This window comes from Ovis aries, chromosome 2 (genome assembly GCF_016772045.2).
Source record: "Ovis aries strain OAR_USU_Benz2616 breed Rambouillet chromosome 2, ARS-UI_Ramb_v3.0, whole genome shotgun sequence".
Classification (NCBI taxonomy): Eukaryota; Metazoa; Chordata; class Mammalia; order Artiodactyla; family Bovidae; genus Ovis; species Ovis aries.
In genome coordinates, this window is record NC_056055.1 from 235844409 (window position 1) to 235861902 (window position 17494).

At 57.3% G+C, this 17494-nt stretch overlaps 1 protein-coding gene across 5 annotated transcripts; it reads right to left on the reverse strand.

Annotated features, from left to right (window-relative positions):
* Nucleotides 1-2086: 2086 nt before the first annotated feature.
* Nucleotides 2087-12469, reverse strand: HCRTR1 (hypocretin receptor 1). Of its 5 annotated transcripts, none has more exons than XM_012149891.5 (10): nucleotides 12286-12469; nucleotides 12072-12150; nucleotides 11390-11621; nucleotides 10818-11159; nucleotides 10458-10636; nucleotides 8836-9079; nucleotides 8364-8479; nucleotides 6469-6695; nucleotides 4810-4931; nucleotides 2087-2972 (listed from the first exon to the last, which is right to left on the reverse strand). In XM_012149891.5, exons 4-10 carry the CDS (start codon nucleotides 11014-11016, stop codon nucleotides 2782-2784), a joined length of 1278 nt encoding a protein of 425 aa, XP_012005281.2. In that variant the 5' UTR covers nucleotides 11017-11159; nucleotides 11390-11621; nucleotides 12072-12150; nucleotides 12286-12469; the 3' UTR covers nucleotides 2087-2781. The 5 variants fall into 5 exon arrangements, with proteins under 5 accessions (XP_012005281.2, XP_060267354.1, XP_027821181.1 ...); XM_060411371.1 differs by having other exon boundaries at nucleotides 2087-3058; XM_027965380.3 differs by having other exon boundaries at nucleotides 11312-11621.
* Between the last annotated feature and the right edge of the window lie 5025 nt (nucleotides 12470-17494).

A 17494-nucleotide genomic window follows, 5' to 3' on the forward strand; every position in this document is an offset into this window, starting at 1 on the left:
CCAGGTCATCAGGCATTAGATCCTGGAGCTTGGGGACCCCTGCTGTGTACCACGCTATGCAGAAAGAAACAACTCAAAGGGCATGGCCTTCATGGGGCAGCTGTCACTTACCTGAGTGAAGTTAAGTGTCAGGGCCTGCCTGGTTCAGTCCCAGGGGCTGACTGTGTGTTTTATAAGAGTTTTAGGGCCGGCATTCTGGGCTAGAAGCCCACCACCCCAGACTTCTCACAGCATGGCCTTTTATCATCTTAAGCCCTAGTTTTATCTTCCAGACAAATTGCATTTATGAAGTCATAACTTTCCCCCCATTTTTATTAAGCACAAACATCTGTACTTACCAGCTGGGTCTTCAGCATGATAATCGGCCTACGCCAAACGTCTGTAGTGATTTGACAAGACCTCAATCAAAAGCCAAGACACCAGACTTTCTGGCTTGCCAGGGAGCCTTGATGATGGGCAGTGGCAAGGCAACCCTCTCACTCGGGGGGTGAAGGTCAGCGAGCCAGGCCCTCCTCCAGGCGTGGCTGGGGAAGCAGCTCAGTGAGGCCGGCGGGTGTGTCAGGCTGAGCGAGCTCAGCCCCGCTCTCTTCCGGCCGCTGCTGTGCTGGGACCCTCAGGCCAAACGGGGCCCAGTCCCCAGAGGCCAGCCCCACCCGGAGCTAGGGCCTCCGTCTGCTCCACTGTCGGTCCGGCCTCCGCTTGCCAACCTCCAGGGACAATCCAGTGCCTCTCCAGGCAGCCCATTTCCTCCTTGACTAACAGGGACTCCTTCCGATGTGGATCCCAAATCCCACCACGTTGGAAACATCGCCCATTGGCTATGGTTTTCTCTCTCGGGCCACCTAGAACCTGTTTCACCCTCAGCATGCCAGCCCCCTAAGCTGAAACCTGTCACTGCGTTTCCCCCCAGGGCCTTCCTTCCCTAGGTCACATAGTCCTGGGCTCCTCAGAAGCTCTTCACTGAGCTTCATCCCTGGTGACCTCTGAATTATCCGAGTCCCCCAAAACGGAGGCCCGAGGCCCACCATGATGCTGGGCTCAACCAGCAGAGAGTCGGGTAGAAATGCAGACGTTAGGGGAAGCTTCTCTTGTTTCTTTGCTCCACTGAGCCATGTGTCCACTGAAACCCACGTGTAGAACAGTGCCAGTCATGTGCTGGGACTGAGGAGCCCAGGGCCTGGCTGCGTCCGTACGGTCATGGCTGCTTCTAGGCTTGGGGGCCAGCCGTCGCACCTCATTCTACCACACGGCACCCCAAGCCTGGCTACAAACTTGACAAACAACTTTGGGTCCCAAGGCCAGAGGGAGGCGAGTGGAGAATGGGTGGGACACCCCATCCCGCCTGGCAACGACTCACAGGAGCTGGGCTGGCGAGTCCTCTGAGAGGGATGACAAGTGCAGACCACTCCTTCCACCTGCTCTGCCCACGAGGAGAGGTGCTGACGCATTCCTGGGCTGGGTCCCTGGCAGGAGCTGCATTTTGCCCCATTTTGTGACTGGCGAGGTCATTAATCAGGTTAAGCAGAGCTGGCAGTGCACAGGGCCGAGCCAGCCTCTGCCAGCTGTCTGCCGCTCCTCCCAGCAGAGAGCCCTTCAGAAGGCATCCCACCTCCTGCTCCGGCCGTGAGGATCAGGGCCTCCAGCTGCCCTCTAATCATCTGGTAGCAGATGGAGCCTGTCGAGCCCAGTCCCTGGCTTTCTCTTTTTATTCGGTAAGTTCACAGAAAAGAAATGCAAGCCCTGATCTCCAAGATAGTGAAGATAACAGTAAACCGGTTAACCCTGCTTCCTGCCCACCCCCTCACCTTCCACAGGCTCCTGGGCCCAGGAGCTGACAGGTGTGGCCACGACTGAGGTCCTGGCACCAGGATCTTGCCGCGTGAGGGGCAGCAGCCTGTGAGCCCCGAGGCCTGGCCAGGAGCCACCTGGGGTTCAGTGTGTCAGGGGCAAGACGTGGGAGGGGTCAGCAGAGAGCTGCCTTCCAATGCTGCCTTGACCCCCCCTCCTCCCCAGCTTCTCACTCCCTACCTTCTCCCTCCTAACCGAAGAAGCCCAGATTTTGTGCAATGACAAGGAAAGAGAATAGTCAGTGCCAGGCTTTTAATGACAGTTGCTTCAGGCTGCTAGCCTCCTTGCCAGACGGCCACATGGAGAGTGTTCTGTGACACCACCAGTCAGCGGGGTCCAGTCTGTGGTGTGTGCACTTGGCACCTGGTGAGGGGCGGGGGGGCGGGGGGGGGGAGGCTCTTTTCCCACCAGAGAGGGGCTGGGCTCAGATGAGTTCACACAGGCCTCAAGGAGCGGCTGCCAAGTGCAGCCTGGGCTTTAGGGAGCCCCTGGACCAGATGGAAATGCCTGCTGGGACCCTTAAAGCAGACTCCAGGGAAGACCTGTAATTGGGTAGGAGAAGGTCTCTGGGAGGCGGGCCAAACTCTGGAAGGATGATGGCGATGGATGGTACCATGGGGTATGGCCAAGTGAGAGGAGCGAGATGATAATCTTGTCTGTAATGCTTTGCAGTTTACAGAGAGCTTTCCATTTATCCTGAGCGTGCTTAATCCTCGCAACCTGTGTCCCTACTGGGGACACAGTTGAGAGAAGGAAAGTGACACTGCTCGGAGGCAAACAGGCAGAAAACCAGGAGTGGCGCCCCAGGCGGTCTCACACTGCAACCAGCAGTCTTTCCACAAGGCGTGGGGGTGGGCCCCCCAGGAGCCAGAGGAGCAGCCCAGGCAGAGGACAGGTTGCACACCCCCCTAGAGCCACCAGCACGAGCCTCGCTCAGGGCAGCACCGTGGTGACGCTGGTGAGCAGCACATGCTCCGAGACTTTGGAGACGGAGCACCGGCTCTGCAAGGACAAGGACTTGTGGCTGGCAGAGGAGCGAGGGCTGGGGACCTTCAGAGAGACGCAGGGACCCAGGCTGGGCAGGCAGCAGGAGAAGGCAGCCTTAAACTGCTCCCGGAATTTGCCTTGGTTGAGAGACAGAAGACGCAGCCATAAGCAGACAGAGGTGGCCTTAGGCCCAGGAACACCGACATAGCTCCAGCCAAGCTGCCTGTGAACGGGGGCGGAGGGTGGAGGGAGGAAGGGTAGCCCCGGGCAGGAGACAGCCCCAAGGCGACCTCGCCCCTGCCAGGTAGAGAGAGGATAGGCCCTGGAGCAGATTCCCAAGGAGAAATGCAATTTTCTCCTGATTCCTTGACAGCAACCTGGCTCTGAGGCCGGCTCAAAGCGTGGTGTCTGGCTCAGGGACCTTAGGTCACCTCCGCCCCGGCCGGCGTGTAGGTGAAGGGGCTCAGGGCTCACCATCTGTGGCTAGGCTTTGCCCACCTCTGCCCTGCAGTGGTGAAGATGACTGCAGCAGTGGCTCAAATGAGGCGCTGTGTCCGGTGCCTGGGCTCGTCCAGCTCACCCCAGCACCCTGAGGGGCCCGAGTCCTTCATCCTCACTCCACCGATGAGACACCCAGGCCCGGTGGCCTGTTACCATGCAGAATTTGGACCCCGTTCTAAAGCGCTTCGCTTAAAGTTTGGGAGAGTTGGGGGACAGTGGGGAAGGAAGGACCACCACGGCCACCTGTTCAGCCAGAAGACCCCAGGCAATAGACAGTGCTGTAACTGAACAACCATGTTTCATCACCAGCAAGCCACGCTGGTGCCCAGCAGAGGGCTGAGCACACAGTGCTGTGCTTAGACACGCAGCTGTGTCCGACTCTTTGCGACCCCATAGATTGTAGCCTGCCAGACTCCTCTGTCCATGGGGATTCTCCAGGCAGGAATAATGGAGTGGGCTGCCATCCCCTCCTCCAGGGGACCATCCCAACTCAGGGATCAAACCCAGGTCTCCTGCGTCGCAGGCAGATTTTTTTACTGTCTGAGCCACCAGGGAAGCCCCCAACCCAGAGTGGGCACTCAGTAAATGTAGTCAGTGAAGGAATGCTCTCCATCACATGGTCGTTTCTGTTCTCCCAGCCGGAAACCAGTGGCTAGCCTTTGTTAAGTGATTCTTTAGTCTCGGTGAAAGCTAAGTTATTGACCCCGGCCCCTCCTTTAACTTTTCAACGTTTTTGCAAAAATCGTTTTGTGTCCAGGCTTGAAGAGTCATCTGGTTCTCAGGCCTGGTCCAAGTCAGAGGTCTTGTGAGTCACACTCTGCTGAGCCCAGGCGGGGGCTGGGGTGGGGCCTTTCCGCCCTGAGCCTGGGAGGTAGTGGAAGGGGGTGGGGGCTGTGGGACAGCTGGGAGAGGAGACCTGCAGGGAGAGGGGCTCACAGATGCCTGGAGAGTGACAGGGCTGGTGCTGGAGGCAGGTGGATTCAGGGGTAGCCCCTCCAGATCCTGGCCATACTGCCAGTATGTGTCTAGCTGGGCATGGGGAAGCCACTTCCTGGCTCTGGGCTACTCCTGCTGGTGGCCCTCCTTCCTTCCATGCCTTCATTATGCAGTCACCTTTTCACACAGGGGCTCCATCTGGAGCCTGTGTCAACCAGACTGGCTGATCCGTGCTGCTCTGCATGTGTCAGGCAGGGGTGGAGGGGAGCTGGCCCACCCCCAGCGCTCCCGCCCACCCACTGGTCTGCATCATCTGCAAAACTGGACCTAGGTGCTGGACACCTTCTTCGGCCACTACTGGGAGTGTGGCCTGTCTCCCACTCCTCATCGCCCACCCCCCCTGCATGGGGGTGCCCAGAGCAGGGTCACAGTCTCCAGGAGGGAGCAGGCTTTATTCAGCCTGGATTGGAGATGCGGAGACTGCTGTCCTGGGGACTGTTGCCACCCTCTGTTACTCTGCGTCTCCAGTCCACTCACCACTGAGGAAGTTGTAGATGATGGGGTTGGCAGCGCTGTTGGCATACACCAGCCAGTGGGAGAAAGTGAAGCAGGCATAGACAGCTTCCCGGTCGCTGGCTTGGCGGAACATCCCAAACACCCTAGGACCAGGGGGCAGGACACTCAGAAACCGGGTGTGTGTGTGTGTGTGTTGTCGGGCAGGAGTCACCATCCTCATCTAGCATATAGGAAAACCAAGACTCAGAAAAGGAAAGTGAGTTGGCCATGGTCACACATGAATGGCTGTAAAGTACAGGAGTCCCACGGTCCCTCCTGTTCACCAGATGGCCTTTTCCTGAGCCTCTGGTCTAGGTTCCTGACCACAGTTTGGGGTTCCTGAGCACAGAGCGTGCGGCCGAAGTGGGCCTAGGGGCAGGAGCCAGGGCACCTCTGCTCAGTCACTGGCCGTCTGATCCCCTAGGGCTCCCCTTCCCCTTTATCATCTGTCTTCACAGCAGCATGGTGAGTCATAGACATCATCCGACCTTCAAATAGAGAAACAGATTCAAAGAAGCAAAGTGATGTGCCCAAGACCACACAGCTGGGAAGTGGCGGAGCACAAACTCACGCTCAGATTGTCTCACATTGTGGAACGGCCCGGTGTTTGGCCCTCCCCACCCCCACCCCACCACGGCCTCTCTGCTCTTCCAGACACCCGTGGGCGTGGTCCCTCCCTTCATTTGGGCTTGTCATCCAGCTCACCCCAGCACCCCGAAGGGCCCAAGTCCTTCATCTTCCTCACTCCACTGATGAGACACCCAGGTCTGGTGGCCTGTCACCATGCAGAATTTGGACCCCGTTCTAGTTCTAAAGCCCTCTGCTTAAAGTTGAGGAGAGCGGGGGGACAGTGGGGAAGGAAGGACCACCACGGCCACCCGTTCAGCCAGAGGACCCCAGGAAATCACCGGCAAGCCGCGCTGGTGCCCAGCAGAGGGCTGAGCACACAGTGCTGTGCTTAGGCACGCAGCTGTGTCCGACTCTTTGCGACCCCATAGATTGTAGCCTGCCAGACTCCTCTGTCCATGGGGATTCTCCAGGCAGGAATAATGGAGTGGGCTGCCATCCCCTCCTCCAGGGGACCGTCCCAACTCAGGGATCAAACTTAGGTCTGCTGCATTGCAGGCAGATTTTTTTTACCGTCTGAGCCACCAGGGAAACCCCCTGTCACTTTCTCAGGCTTTTTTTAAAAACCATTACATCTTAAAAAAAAAAAAAAGATTTTTAGAAACCGCCACCAATCTCAGTAATTGTCACTTTCTACCCCCTTTCCCCATTTTTTTCTTCCTAGCAGTTATCGGTGGCTGACATTGTAATATATTAATATGTCCATTCATGTCCACCAGGTGTCATTTCCACCATGGCAGGACATTGTACCCTGCACTTGTTCACTCTGTTCCTGCCCCTACAACCTGATGACTGAGTGAACAGATGAGAGGATTTTCACGATAGCCTCAGGAGGCAGGCGGGTTATTCCCATTTTACAGATCAGGAGATTGAGGCTCAAAAAAGAGAAACAACTGCCCCAAGCTCACACAGTGAATGAGCAGTGGGCCAGTCCTTTCTCTAAAGCCGAGAAATCTCCTCTCTCTTGACTCTACCACCTCTCCCCACCCCTAATCGCTCCCCATGTGCTCTCACCTCTTGAGGACATTGAGGACACTGATGGGCAGGTAGCAGAGGGCAAAGACCAGCAGCACCACCATCAGCATCTTGGCTGTCTTCCTCCGAGCTCGCATCTGCTTCACCTCAGCCAGGAAAGCGCGGGCCCGAGGCTGGGGCTCTGCACCCAGGCCTTGCCCCTGGTCCTCCAGCTGGACTGAGGGCCGCTTCCAGTTCCTGACCAGGGCTGACGTGGTGCCAGGGATCTGTCCAGCACACAGACAGCAGTTGTGGGTACAGCCCCTTGGGAGGGGTGTTCTGCTTTGCTGGGCTGGACTCTGGGGCAGGGCAGAAGTGAGCAAGAGTACAAACCCCTGCAGTAGGAAGGAGCTAATAATCATGATAAAGACCAATATTCTGGACTTGAGTATACTTCCGTTTTTCCATTAGCTCATTGTGAGCCCTCCCACAATATACCTCTTGGGAACATGTTATTGGCCTTTAGTTGTAGAAGAGGTAGGGGACCCTTGGTGAGTCCCCAGGTCACAGCCTGGGGCCTGAACATCCTCCTAGCTACCCAACCATCTTTCCTCAGTGGTGATGAGTTGTGCCTTCCCTGGCCTGTGCCTGACTCTAGGAGGCCCAAGCAAGGGGTGAACAGGTGGCAGCATGGAATGGCCTGGGCCTCAGACCACAGGTCCCAGCCTAGGTCGGTGCCTATAGGCCTATGATGATTCTGGGCTCCTGGAGCAGCACAGATGCTTTCACAGCCTCTCCCACACTAGACACCCGGATCACCCTACAGCAAAGGGCATGGGGCTAGAGTTCAGGCAACCTGAGGCCCAGGGCCAGCTCAGCACTCATGAGCTATGTGACCTTGGTATGTGACTCACTTTTGTTTTCTGAGCCTTGGTTTTTCCTGTTGGTCGGACAGGACTGAGCAACTTTCACTTTGCACAATGTTTGAGAATCTATATCAGAACTGGAGAAGGGAAAGGCTACCCACTCCACTATTCTGACCTGGAGAATTCCATGAACTGTACGTCCATGGGGTCACAAAGAGTCGAACACAACTGAGTGACTTTCCCTCACTCTGCACTTTTTCCTGTTGGTAAGGATAGTTACCCCTGCCATCTTGACTGGGGGACTGAGAGGAGCAGATGGCAAGTGTTGGTGGACCACAGGCCTGCTCGTGTTCAGGCTGGCATCCTCTCCCTGTCCAGGCACTGATCCAGGACTCACCCCCACAAGTGCCAGTGCCAAGGGCCACAGAGCACCCCCTCCCTTGGCAAACGCCACACCCCACCCCATAGAACTTGCTGTCGGTCAGTTCGTAATAGAGGAGAGAAGGAAGGCTCTGGAACCAGGAAGGCTGTTACTCGTTGGCTGTGGCAAACTGGTTGCCCTTACTCAGTGTTTGTATTGTGGGTAATACTGCTTCTTTGGTTAAATATTAATTGTTGTGAAGACACCGCAAGCCAAGTGCCTAACTGGGAAGCAGCACAGAGGTACAATTCTTGTTGCTGAGGCCCTGAACCGAGCATTGGAACCCCCAGGCCTGGGTTTTAGCCCCTGATCTTCCACTCACTGTGAAGGATTTGGGAGAAGTTGCTTTGCCTCTCTGGGTCTCAGTTCTCTCATATATGGAGGTGGGGATAATGTTTGGTGGAGGAGAGGATACAAGACTGACTGGGAGTGCCCAATAACTGCTGACACTAGGGCAGTGGCAGGCAGCTGCTGCTACTAGAACAGTGTCAATCACTACTTGGTTCCAGGGCCGACCCTCACACTTCTGGCCTGGAGTTTGTCCCTAGGCCTTGCCTCTCTGGTTGCAGCCAGAACGGCATGTTCTGCAGGCAGAGGACTGTGTACTCCCTCAGATGAGGACCCTTGTGCCCTCCCAGACCAGACAGTGACACCAGAGTGGGCCTCACCTGGCGGCCCCAGAGCTTGCGGAAGATCTGGAAATAGGCCATGGCCATGAGGCCCAGCGGGGCCAGGTAGGTGACAACAAAGAAGCAGCTGTGGTAGATCTTCGGGTAGAGGTCGTCTGCAGGGGCCAAGAGATGGAAGGGTTGGGCCCCCAGCCTGCCCCACTTAGCAACACCACCCAGCCACGACTAGAGCCAAAGCCAGCAGCTCAGCCCCATGCAGGAGCCCTGGCAGAGAGACCCTGGAGTTACCCAGCCCACGGGTGTCCATCCTGGAGGAACCCTGGCACAGATGTCCACCCTAGAGGAGGTACCCACCCTGGAGGTAACCCTGGTGGATGCCTGTTCTAGAGTCCTCCCAAGAGAGCCACACCCAGGGGTGCCCACTGCAAAAGTGCCCTGGGAGATGTCTACCGCTGGGTATGTGTCCCAGAGGTGCCCGCCTCAGGTGCCCTCCCAAGGCTCCCGCTCTTACCAGCCCAGCGTTCGTCACAGACAGAGAAGAGCCGGGTGCGGTTGGCTAGCTCGGGCAGCACACTGCTGCATTCCATGACCGCAGCCTGGGGCACCATGACGGCCAGCGACACAGCCCAGATACCCAGGATGGAGCCCCGGGCACGCCGGGCAGTGCTCTTGAACAGCAGAGGGTGGCAGATGGCATACCAGCGGTCCAAGGCGATGAAGCTGAGGGTCAGCACTGCCACGGACACAGACACGGCCTGCCCCATGGGGACACAATGTCCATCATTTTGGGGGCCGCCCGGAGACATGGGGTGAGTGATGGAGCTCACAGCCCAGAAATACCAGGCGTCCAGGTGCAGCGCTGATCCTGACTCCACCACTTAGGCCTGGGTGCTGTGCTGTGCTTACTCAGTCATGTCCGAATCTTTGGGATCCCATGGACTGTGGCCTGCCAGGCTCCTCTGTCCATGGGATTCTCCACAGCAAGAATACTCCAGTGAATGCCATGCCCTCCTCCAGGGGATCTTCCCAGCCCCGGGATCGAACCCAGGTCTCCCTCATTGCAGGCAGATTCTTCGCCATCTGAACCACAGGGGAAGCCTTACTGCCAGGGTAGATTTGGTCAAATCACTTACTCTCTCTGAGCCTCATCTGCAGAGTGAGAATATATCATCCTCCTGGCAGGATTCTTTTTAGAATAAATGAAATTATGGGTGGAGAATATCCAGCCTGAGATCTGGCACATAGCAGGTGTAAAAACTTACACTTTTGGAAATAACTACGTGCCAGACACTGTTCTCAGGATCCTCACAATGACCCATGAGGTGAGTACTCTTACCTCCAAGGTACAGATGAGGAAACTGAAGAACAGAAAGGTTAAATAACTTGCCTTAGGTGAATTTCCTCACCTGCCTGTCTTTATTTTCAGGGCGGCTGGAGTTAATCAATTGAGTGGAAAACCTCAATATAATGGGAAAACCAAGAGGCATTCTCTCTGCCCTGGGATTTCATCCCTTTCCCCAGGCTGTAAGGGAAAAGAGTCCTCATTCTGGGAGGCAGAGATGAACCAAGGCCAGAGATGCAGATGAGCACTGGCTCCAGGAGTGCCCCCTGCCCTCTGGGGTATAGGGAGGTGAGGCAAGGGATGAAACCCTGGCCTCTGGCCAATCCTCCTTCCATCCCGGCAACCCCACTGGGTATTCTGATTCCCACCACTGGGAAAGGGAAGGCCCTGGCCAGGGGTGGGAGGGGAGGGAAGGGGAGCAGACTCTTTCCAGCAGACCCCCTCAAATCTGCCCTACCTCCGGATCAGGGAGAGGCCCAGCACTCTGTCACCGCAAGCTTGTGCCTGTCTCCTCCACCGTGTGCCCGACTGTACATGTGTCCCCAAATGACTGTGTGTATGTCTGCAGGTGTGACCTGGAGGGGATCTCTGTATCCATACGTGGGGCTGTGTCTGTGTCCTTAAGTGTCAGGCCTGGTAGCCTGCCCTTGCTGACAGTAGAGCATGACCCTGTCGAGGTACTGAGCCACCATCTGAAAGTCAAGACTAAGGGTCCCTGAGACCTAGCAAGGCCATGGTTGTTGTGCTTGGTGTGTCAGAGGGATCACGAGGGTCACCCAGGCGGAGCTCACCTGTAGATAGGGGATGACCTTGCAGAGGGCATGGCCGAAGAGCCAGGATTCAGTGATGTCTACTAACAAGCTAGCCGGCAGGCAGATGGCCGTCACCAGCACGTCGGCCAGGGACAGGTTGACAATGAAGTAGTTGGTGACTGTCCTCATGTGGTGGTTGCGCCACACGGCCAGGCACACTGCAGGGTGAGCGGGAGAAGAGATGAGGCTGGAGGCAGAGCCACGCCCAGTCCAGCTGGGCACCAGCAGCGAGACCCTTCCCCACACTACTCGGTAGGGACTGGGGAGAGAAGTGAGACCCAAGACCCCTCCCAGTCCCCAGGGGGATCCCGCAGCACCCCCAGAGACCTAGAGACCTACCCAGCGTGTTGCCCACCAGGGCTACGAAGAACACAGCCACGTAGGCTGCGATGAGGACCCACTCGTACTGCTTCGGGTACAGATAGTCACGCCACAGATAGCGGAGAAACTCGTCTTCGTAGTCTGGAGGCTCCAGGGACCGTTCCCTGCCCTCAGTGGGGACCCCCATCTGGGACCCTGGGGTAGCTGAGGGCTCCATGAGCTCAGGAGCCACTAAGGCTGACGGGCATCCCAGGCTCTCCCCAGGGAGGGGTGCACCTGGGCCAGGCTTCAGCCCACTTCCCTTGGAGCGGGGGGGCCCAATCTTGCGCTCAGGTGTTTAGGGTCCCAGCCCCAAACCTTCTGAAGGAAGGAAGAAAGGGAACATTAGGGAGTGTGCTGGGTTACGCGCAGATAAGCTCTGTCTTAATTCTCCCAATCATGTGGGTTAGGATGAGCCTGAAATGGTTGGAGAAAGCCTTGCATCCCCATTTCATACCAGTTGGTCAACTCACCTCTCAGCCTTGGTTTCCCCATCTATCTCGTAGAGTAATAACTGAACCTGCCTCACAGGGCCAGTGAGGAGAAATTACCTCTAATGAACGCCAAGGGTTTTACCCAGAAACTGGCTGGCTTCCTCGCCATTGCGGGTTACCACTATTAAGAGCTCCGCTTTGTAGAAGAGACAGAAGCTCAGAGAGGTTGAGCCCCTTGCTCAAGGTCACAAGGCCACTATGGTCTGTCTGAGTCCACCAAACACCACAGCTTAGGAAGGAGAAGCCATCCTGGTTGCAAACACCTTCTCTCCTGAGTCAGTTCGCCGGCCTGAATTTCGGGGTTGTAAAAAAAATGATCAAGGGAGGCTTTCAGAGACCCAGGCCCCGCCCACCAGACCTGCCAGACCCTCCTAAGTGAACACACACCCACACAGACACACGGTGTGGGTGGAGGTGCAGGGTGGAGCTGACAGCCTCCCTGAAAGCGAGGGGAGAGCCACAGGCCCAGGGGCTGAGCGGGTCAGCACCCCCGGCCCCAGATAGTCCTCACTTTGAATCCCTCGACCGCGATGAGCCCCAGCGGCCGCTAGGGGTCGCTGGACGGCGCGCCGGCCGCCCTCTTCATTCATAAATCTGGCCTCGCACCCCGCTGCTCCTCCCTCGCTCAGACCCCTCCTCCCACCAAGCTGGGCCTGGAAGACCCCAGATGTGTGTAGAAGGGTTGCGGATCCCTGGAGACCCCCGAAAGAGCACTAGGGGTTCTCCTTTAGATCCCCACCTGGCGCCGACAGACTTGCTTCCCCAGCGGGACCTCACTGCGTCTCGGGGGCTGTGGGCGCGAAAGGTTCTTTAGGAACCTGCCGGAAAGAGGTCAGAGCCTACTGAGGACCCAGCCTCCCAGCACCCAGGTCACAGCTCCCGAGACCCTTGGCTCCCGCCGAGGGTCCTCTGGAACCGCCCACCCCGGGCCCAGGGTCCCCCAAGCCCCTCACCTGTTGGCTTCGGGACCTGGGCGTCCTCGGCTGCTGATCCCCCGATCGTGTAACGGGACTTCGTCTCCCCTCCCGGAAGGCCGGTCTCCGGGGCCCGGGGCTGGGGGGAGGGCACCGGGCTGGGGCAGCCCCCTCCCTAGGCTGCGCTGTCTGGGCTCGCTCGGCTGGGCGCGAGCGCCGGCTCAGACGCGGGCTGTGGCTGGGCGCCGGCTCCGCGGAGCTGCGCGCTGCGGGGAGGGGGGGTCGGGGCGGGAGGGGCAGGGCGGGGAGGGGGCCCCCAGCCTGTCTCGGCTGCAGGTCTCCCAATCCCCGAGTCTCAGAGGGTGGAGGGAGAGGCTCGTCCTTCTCAGCTCACGACTTCACGCGTCCATCCCACCTTCATTCATGTGTCCATCCGTTCATTCATTACGTTCGCATGCATTCAACATTCCTGCCTCCGCCTACGCTGCATTCAGAGCGCACCTACTGTGTGCCCGCGGGCCCTCGGGCACCTTCGGAGAGCCACAGTGCCGGAAGTGGGTCCCAGCTCCACCTCTGCCCGCTGCCTCACCTAGCTGACGAGGATGATGGCACAGGTGGGTGACCAGGGCGAGAGCATCGCCAGCACGGTCTCCTGCCAGGCTCCAGCTGTTGCTGGAGCAGTGAGCTCCCAGAGGTGCCTGGAGACCCTGCTCGCCCATCTCCCAGCCACTGATTCTGCCTGCCAGAATCCAGTCCTTTCTGTTCATGACTGCTTCACCCCTCCCAAGACAGGGAGGATAGATAGGGGCAGCACGCAGTGGAGCAGAGGGGGCTGATGAATTCAACAAACATTTTCTCAGCTGTGTGTCAGGAAATGAGCTAGAATATTACAGCTGCCATTTGCACAGTCCCCGCCATGCATGATCCCATTTAATCTTCACATCAACCCAGTGAGGCGGCTGCTCACCACCCCCATTGCACAGATAAGGACCCTGGACTCATGTGGTTCAGTGACTTGTCCAGAGTCACACAGCAGAGACTGAGCTGGGATTCAAACCTGCCCAGTTCTTCAGGTCTGTCCTCCTCCTCTGCCAGACAGAGGTGCCCAGGCTGGCTGGAGGCAGGTGGACTCACAGCAGGCAAGTCCTGTACAATGTGACAGAGCTGCTGGGGCACAGAAGGACAGATTGATTCAACCAGGACATCAGGACAGTCTCCTAGAGCAGGGACATAGAGACTTAATGAGAAGGAAGCCCTGCGGTGGGGGCGGGGGGCAGGGGTGGTGGATTCAAGGCAGAAGAGGAAACAGGGACAGAAGTATGGCGGTTGGGCCTTCCGGGAGCCACAAGCCAGTGAAGGGTGACCCCTTAGGCATCGAGCCGTCACCTTGACCTTCCTCTGTGTCCGGACAGGACCTTCCTAACCCATCAGATTCACCCTCTCCTCTGACCCTCAGAGACTCACACCCCTTCCCTCCTGGGAGGGGATTCCTGACCTGGAACTTCCATCTTCCCTGTTGCAGCCAAAGGCTTTTTTCCGAAGGAGCTAGAGATGCACATTAGGCATGGAGGGTGTGGGAGGGAAGCTGGGGGCAGGTCAGGGACTTGCTTCACCTGTCCAGGGCCGGAAGGAGGACCGAGGCTGGTTCTTACGTAGCACTCTGTCCCTGGGTGGCATCTGCACAGTAAGTGATCATTCAGAGCATCCATGAGGTTCCAAGGCTCTGAACCAGCCCCGCCCAACTAGAGCCACCCGAAGTGCCTGCCTGCCATAGGGAATGGATGAGGGGATGTGTGTGTGTGTGTGTGTGTGTGTGTGTGTGTGTGTGTGTGTGGTGGGACAGGGGGAAGAGAGAGTTTGAGTGTCTGTATTTAGAAGTAAGGGTTGTGACTACATGTCTGGGGAATCCAGTGTGTGGCTCTGTGTGTGTGTGTGTGTGTGTGTGTGTGTGTGTGTGTCTGAGCATGCATGGGGGTAGGGGACAGGCTCTGGGTTGATGACTGGAGTCACCCAGGGTGGGATGTGTCTGTATGATGCGTGTCTTGATTTGTCTCTGTGCATACTGGTGTCTGGGTCTATGAAGAGTGTGTGTGTGTGTGTGTGTGTGTGTGTTGGGGGTGTCTGTCTCTCGGTGTGTCTGGATGTGTGATTATAGCTTTGACTAGCATGGCCTCCCAGTTCGTTCCCCTGTGAGTGTGGGAATGTGAGAGTGGTGTGCCTTTGTGTCCGTGGCTCTGCGAGTGCGCCTGCATGGAACTGGGTACATCTGCCCCCACAGCGATGACTCATCTAATCTCCCAAGTGAACCACCCCCCCCCGTCCCCCGCCCATCTAGAGCTGTGACTGTTTGCTAGGTAGGGGCTGGGGAGTGGGCTGCGGCACATGTGGGGATGGGAGGCAGATCCCCCGCGGACACTCAGCTGCCAGCCACAGCAAACAAGGTACAGGCGGTGATGTGAAAGGGACAGACCCCTCTGTGCCTGTGTGGGTGATGGGCACCGGCTGAGCACAGCACAGCCCGGCTTAGAACCCAGCGCACAGCTCAGAATGCCGTGATTCAGGGCCTCCCAGACACCCTGGGTTGGAGTGAACAAGGAGCTTCCCAGGTCCCCCAAATCATTGTACTGGGGATGCACGTGTCTGTGCGGGGAAGAGTCAGGCTGAGAATCCACCCCCACACCCACAGTATCCAGTTTCACAGAGCCTGTCCCATCTCCCCTTAAGAGGGATCCTTCTTCATTCCTGGGGACCCCAGAGGCTGCTCCCCAGGACAAGGATCCTGGGTGATTCCTTCTAACCTGAAGCAGCAGATCTTTCTTCCTCCCCTACCAGACCCTGGCCAGGGAGGAGGCTCTGGGTCCCCAGGTCCGTCTAGCCTGGAGTCTGGCTCCCTTAGCCATGGCTTGAGGGTGGGAGAGGCCAGTTATTTGGCCTCTAGGGGCATGGAGTAGAGACCCTAGGGTGTCTTGCTCAGAGAAAATCCTGGGGCCCCCAAGGGGGCCACTGATGCCCTAGGAGACCCACCAGGAGCTGTAGTGGTTTGGTCCTTGGGCTCAACAGAACTGTCCTCTGGGCGTGCCTGCTAAGTCACTACTCTCCGTTAGGCTACTCGGTCCATGGGATTCTCCAGGCAAGAATATGGGACAAGGTTGCCATACCCTCCTCCAGGGGATCTTCCTGACCCAGGGACTGAACCCAAGTCTCCTGCATTGGCAGGAAGGTTCTTTACCACTAGTGCCCCCCGGGAAGTCCTCTGGGAGCCCTTGGCTTCTGGCAAAGCACCTGTGCCCAGGGACCTCATATCCTCCATCTCCAGGCTGGGCGCTCAACCTGATGCCTCCTCCTCCCAGGGAGGGCCAGCCTGAAGCCTTTGCTTTGCCCGAGCTGTCAGTCAACCTTTGGCCACGCGACCTCTTTCCTGGAACCAGCCAGCTCCAGCCTTGTTGATCTAATCCTGAGCCTCTGAGCCACAGGGCCCAGTCACGTCCGTCTTCAAGTGTCAGCCTGGGCACTGCCCCCAGGTGCTACCTCCCTCTCCCTCCCAATTCCAGCGTGACTTACAGTAACCTCTGTCTGGCTGGGACTAGAATAATCAAAATGTAATTGCATTTTCAACTCGCTAATGCTGCCACGGGCCCAGGGTGGGGATGGGAACACTCTGGGCGAGGAGGGCAAAGGTGCTTGTCAGAACAGAGATCAGAAAACAGCAGAGGTTTGGGGTGGAGGCAGGGGAAGGCCAGCAGTGAGTGGGCTGTGGGCCCGGGAAAGGGGAATTCTTTCAGAGGGCTGAGTCCAGACAGGCCATGGAGGTGGCCAGGGTGCTGTGGTCCTTGGGCCCAAAAGTACTGACCACTGGAAGTTCCTGACAAAGCGTCATACCCACAGGAGGGACCGAGGGACCTCAGGTCCTCCATCTCCAGGCCAGGCGCTCAGGTTTTGTGCCCCTTCTCCCTGGGGAGGGCCAGTCTTTTTCCAGGGTTTGAGTGATTGGAAAGGACCCACCATCCACCAGGAGAACCAGGGGCCCAGGGCCCGAAAGTCAGGCATCCTCAGTGGCTTCACCAGGTGGGGAGCATCTTCACGCCGGGGCAGGAGCTAGAGAAAAGGGGCTGGAGACAGCGGTCTTCTGTCTGCTCACTCACTCATAGACCCACTCAACAAACAGACGCTGGCGGGAGGTAGGCTGCAGAGCTGGGGGGGGGGGTCCTCCTGCTTAGGCTGCGGAGGCCCCATGTAAACGTGGGTGGAATGGGTATCAAACGCATCAGGGTGGGAGCTGTGGAGTCAGGCCTGGGGCTGGGCGGGGCCCGGACCAACAATGGGTAGTGCGTGTGGATCCGAAGGGACACAGACTACCCCCCTCAGCTTGTTGATTCTGGTGCTGAAAGGAGGTGAGGAGGACCGGCTCTAGGGCCAAAGAGGCCTGGGTTAGAGTCGTGGCTCTGTCGCTTTCTACTGTGTGATCTTGGACTAGTCACTTCACCTCGCTGATGGACTGGGTCATGGCCGTCAAACGTGTCTGTGTCCAAATCCCCAGAATCTGGAAATAAGTTACAAGGCCAAAGAGGCTTTGCAGATGGGACTAAGTTAAAGATCTTGAGATGGAGCAGCCTAAGTTAACCAGGTGGGCCCAATGTAGTATAATGAGCACAGGTCCTCGTAAGGAGGCAGGCGGGTGAGAAAGAGGAGATGCGACGGCAGAAGCGAGGGGAGAGCGATGCCAGCCCTGGAAGCGGCCACGGACCAAAGCATGAGAGCAACCTCTAGAAGCCGGAAAAGATAGGCAACAGAGTCTTTCCTGAAGTCTCCAGAAGACACGCAGCCCTGCCAGTTCCTTGATTTTTAGCCTCATAAGACACATTTGGACTTCTAAACTCCAGAAACATGAGAGAGAAAATTTCGTGTGGTTTTAAGTCACTTAGTTAGAGGTAATATGTTACAGCCCAATAGGGAATAATACAACCTCTCTGTGTCTAAGTTCACTGGTTGGGAGACCAACAGGAACCTTCAGCACATTGCTGTGTATTCACTGTGAACAGAGCAAGTGTGCAGAGCAGCGAGCGCTGGGCACCAGAAAGACAGACAACCAGACGTTCATTCTCATGATATTTTTAAAATAATATTTTTAAAAATCAGGGTGATCTTCATGGGAGGGATCCACACTTTGCCAGACGTCCTTAGGCTTAGCCTGTCATTTGTTTTGTTGTTGTTGTTTGCTTGCTTTCGATGTGGGTCATTTTTAAAGTCT

Coding starts and splice junctions, on each gene's coding strand:
- HCRTR1 (XM_042245020.2), bottom strand. CDS start 11,016: ATGGAGCCCTCAGCTACCCCAGGGTCCCAGATGGGGGTCCCCACTGAG. Junction 9,080..10,457: donor AGGTCATCCCCTATCTACAG/GTGAGCTCCGCC, acceptor CCCATGGGGCAG/GCCGTGTCTGTGTCCGTGGC. Junction 2,973..4,809: donor CATCTACAACTTCCTCAGTG/GTGAGTGGACTG, acceptor CTCTCAACCAAG/GCAAATTCCGGGAGCAGTTT.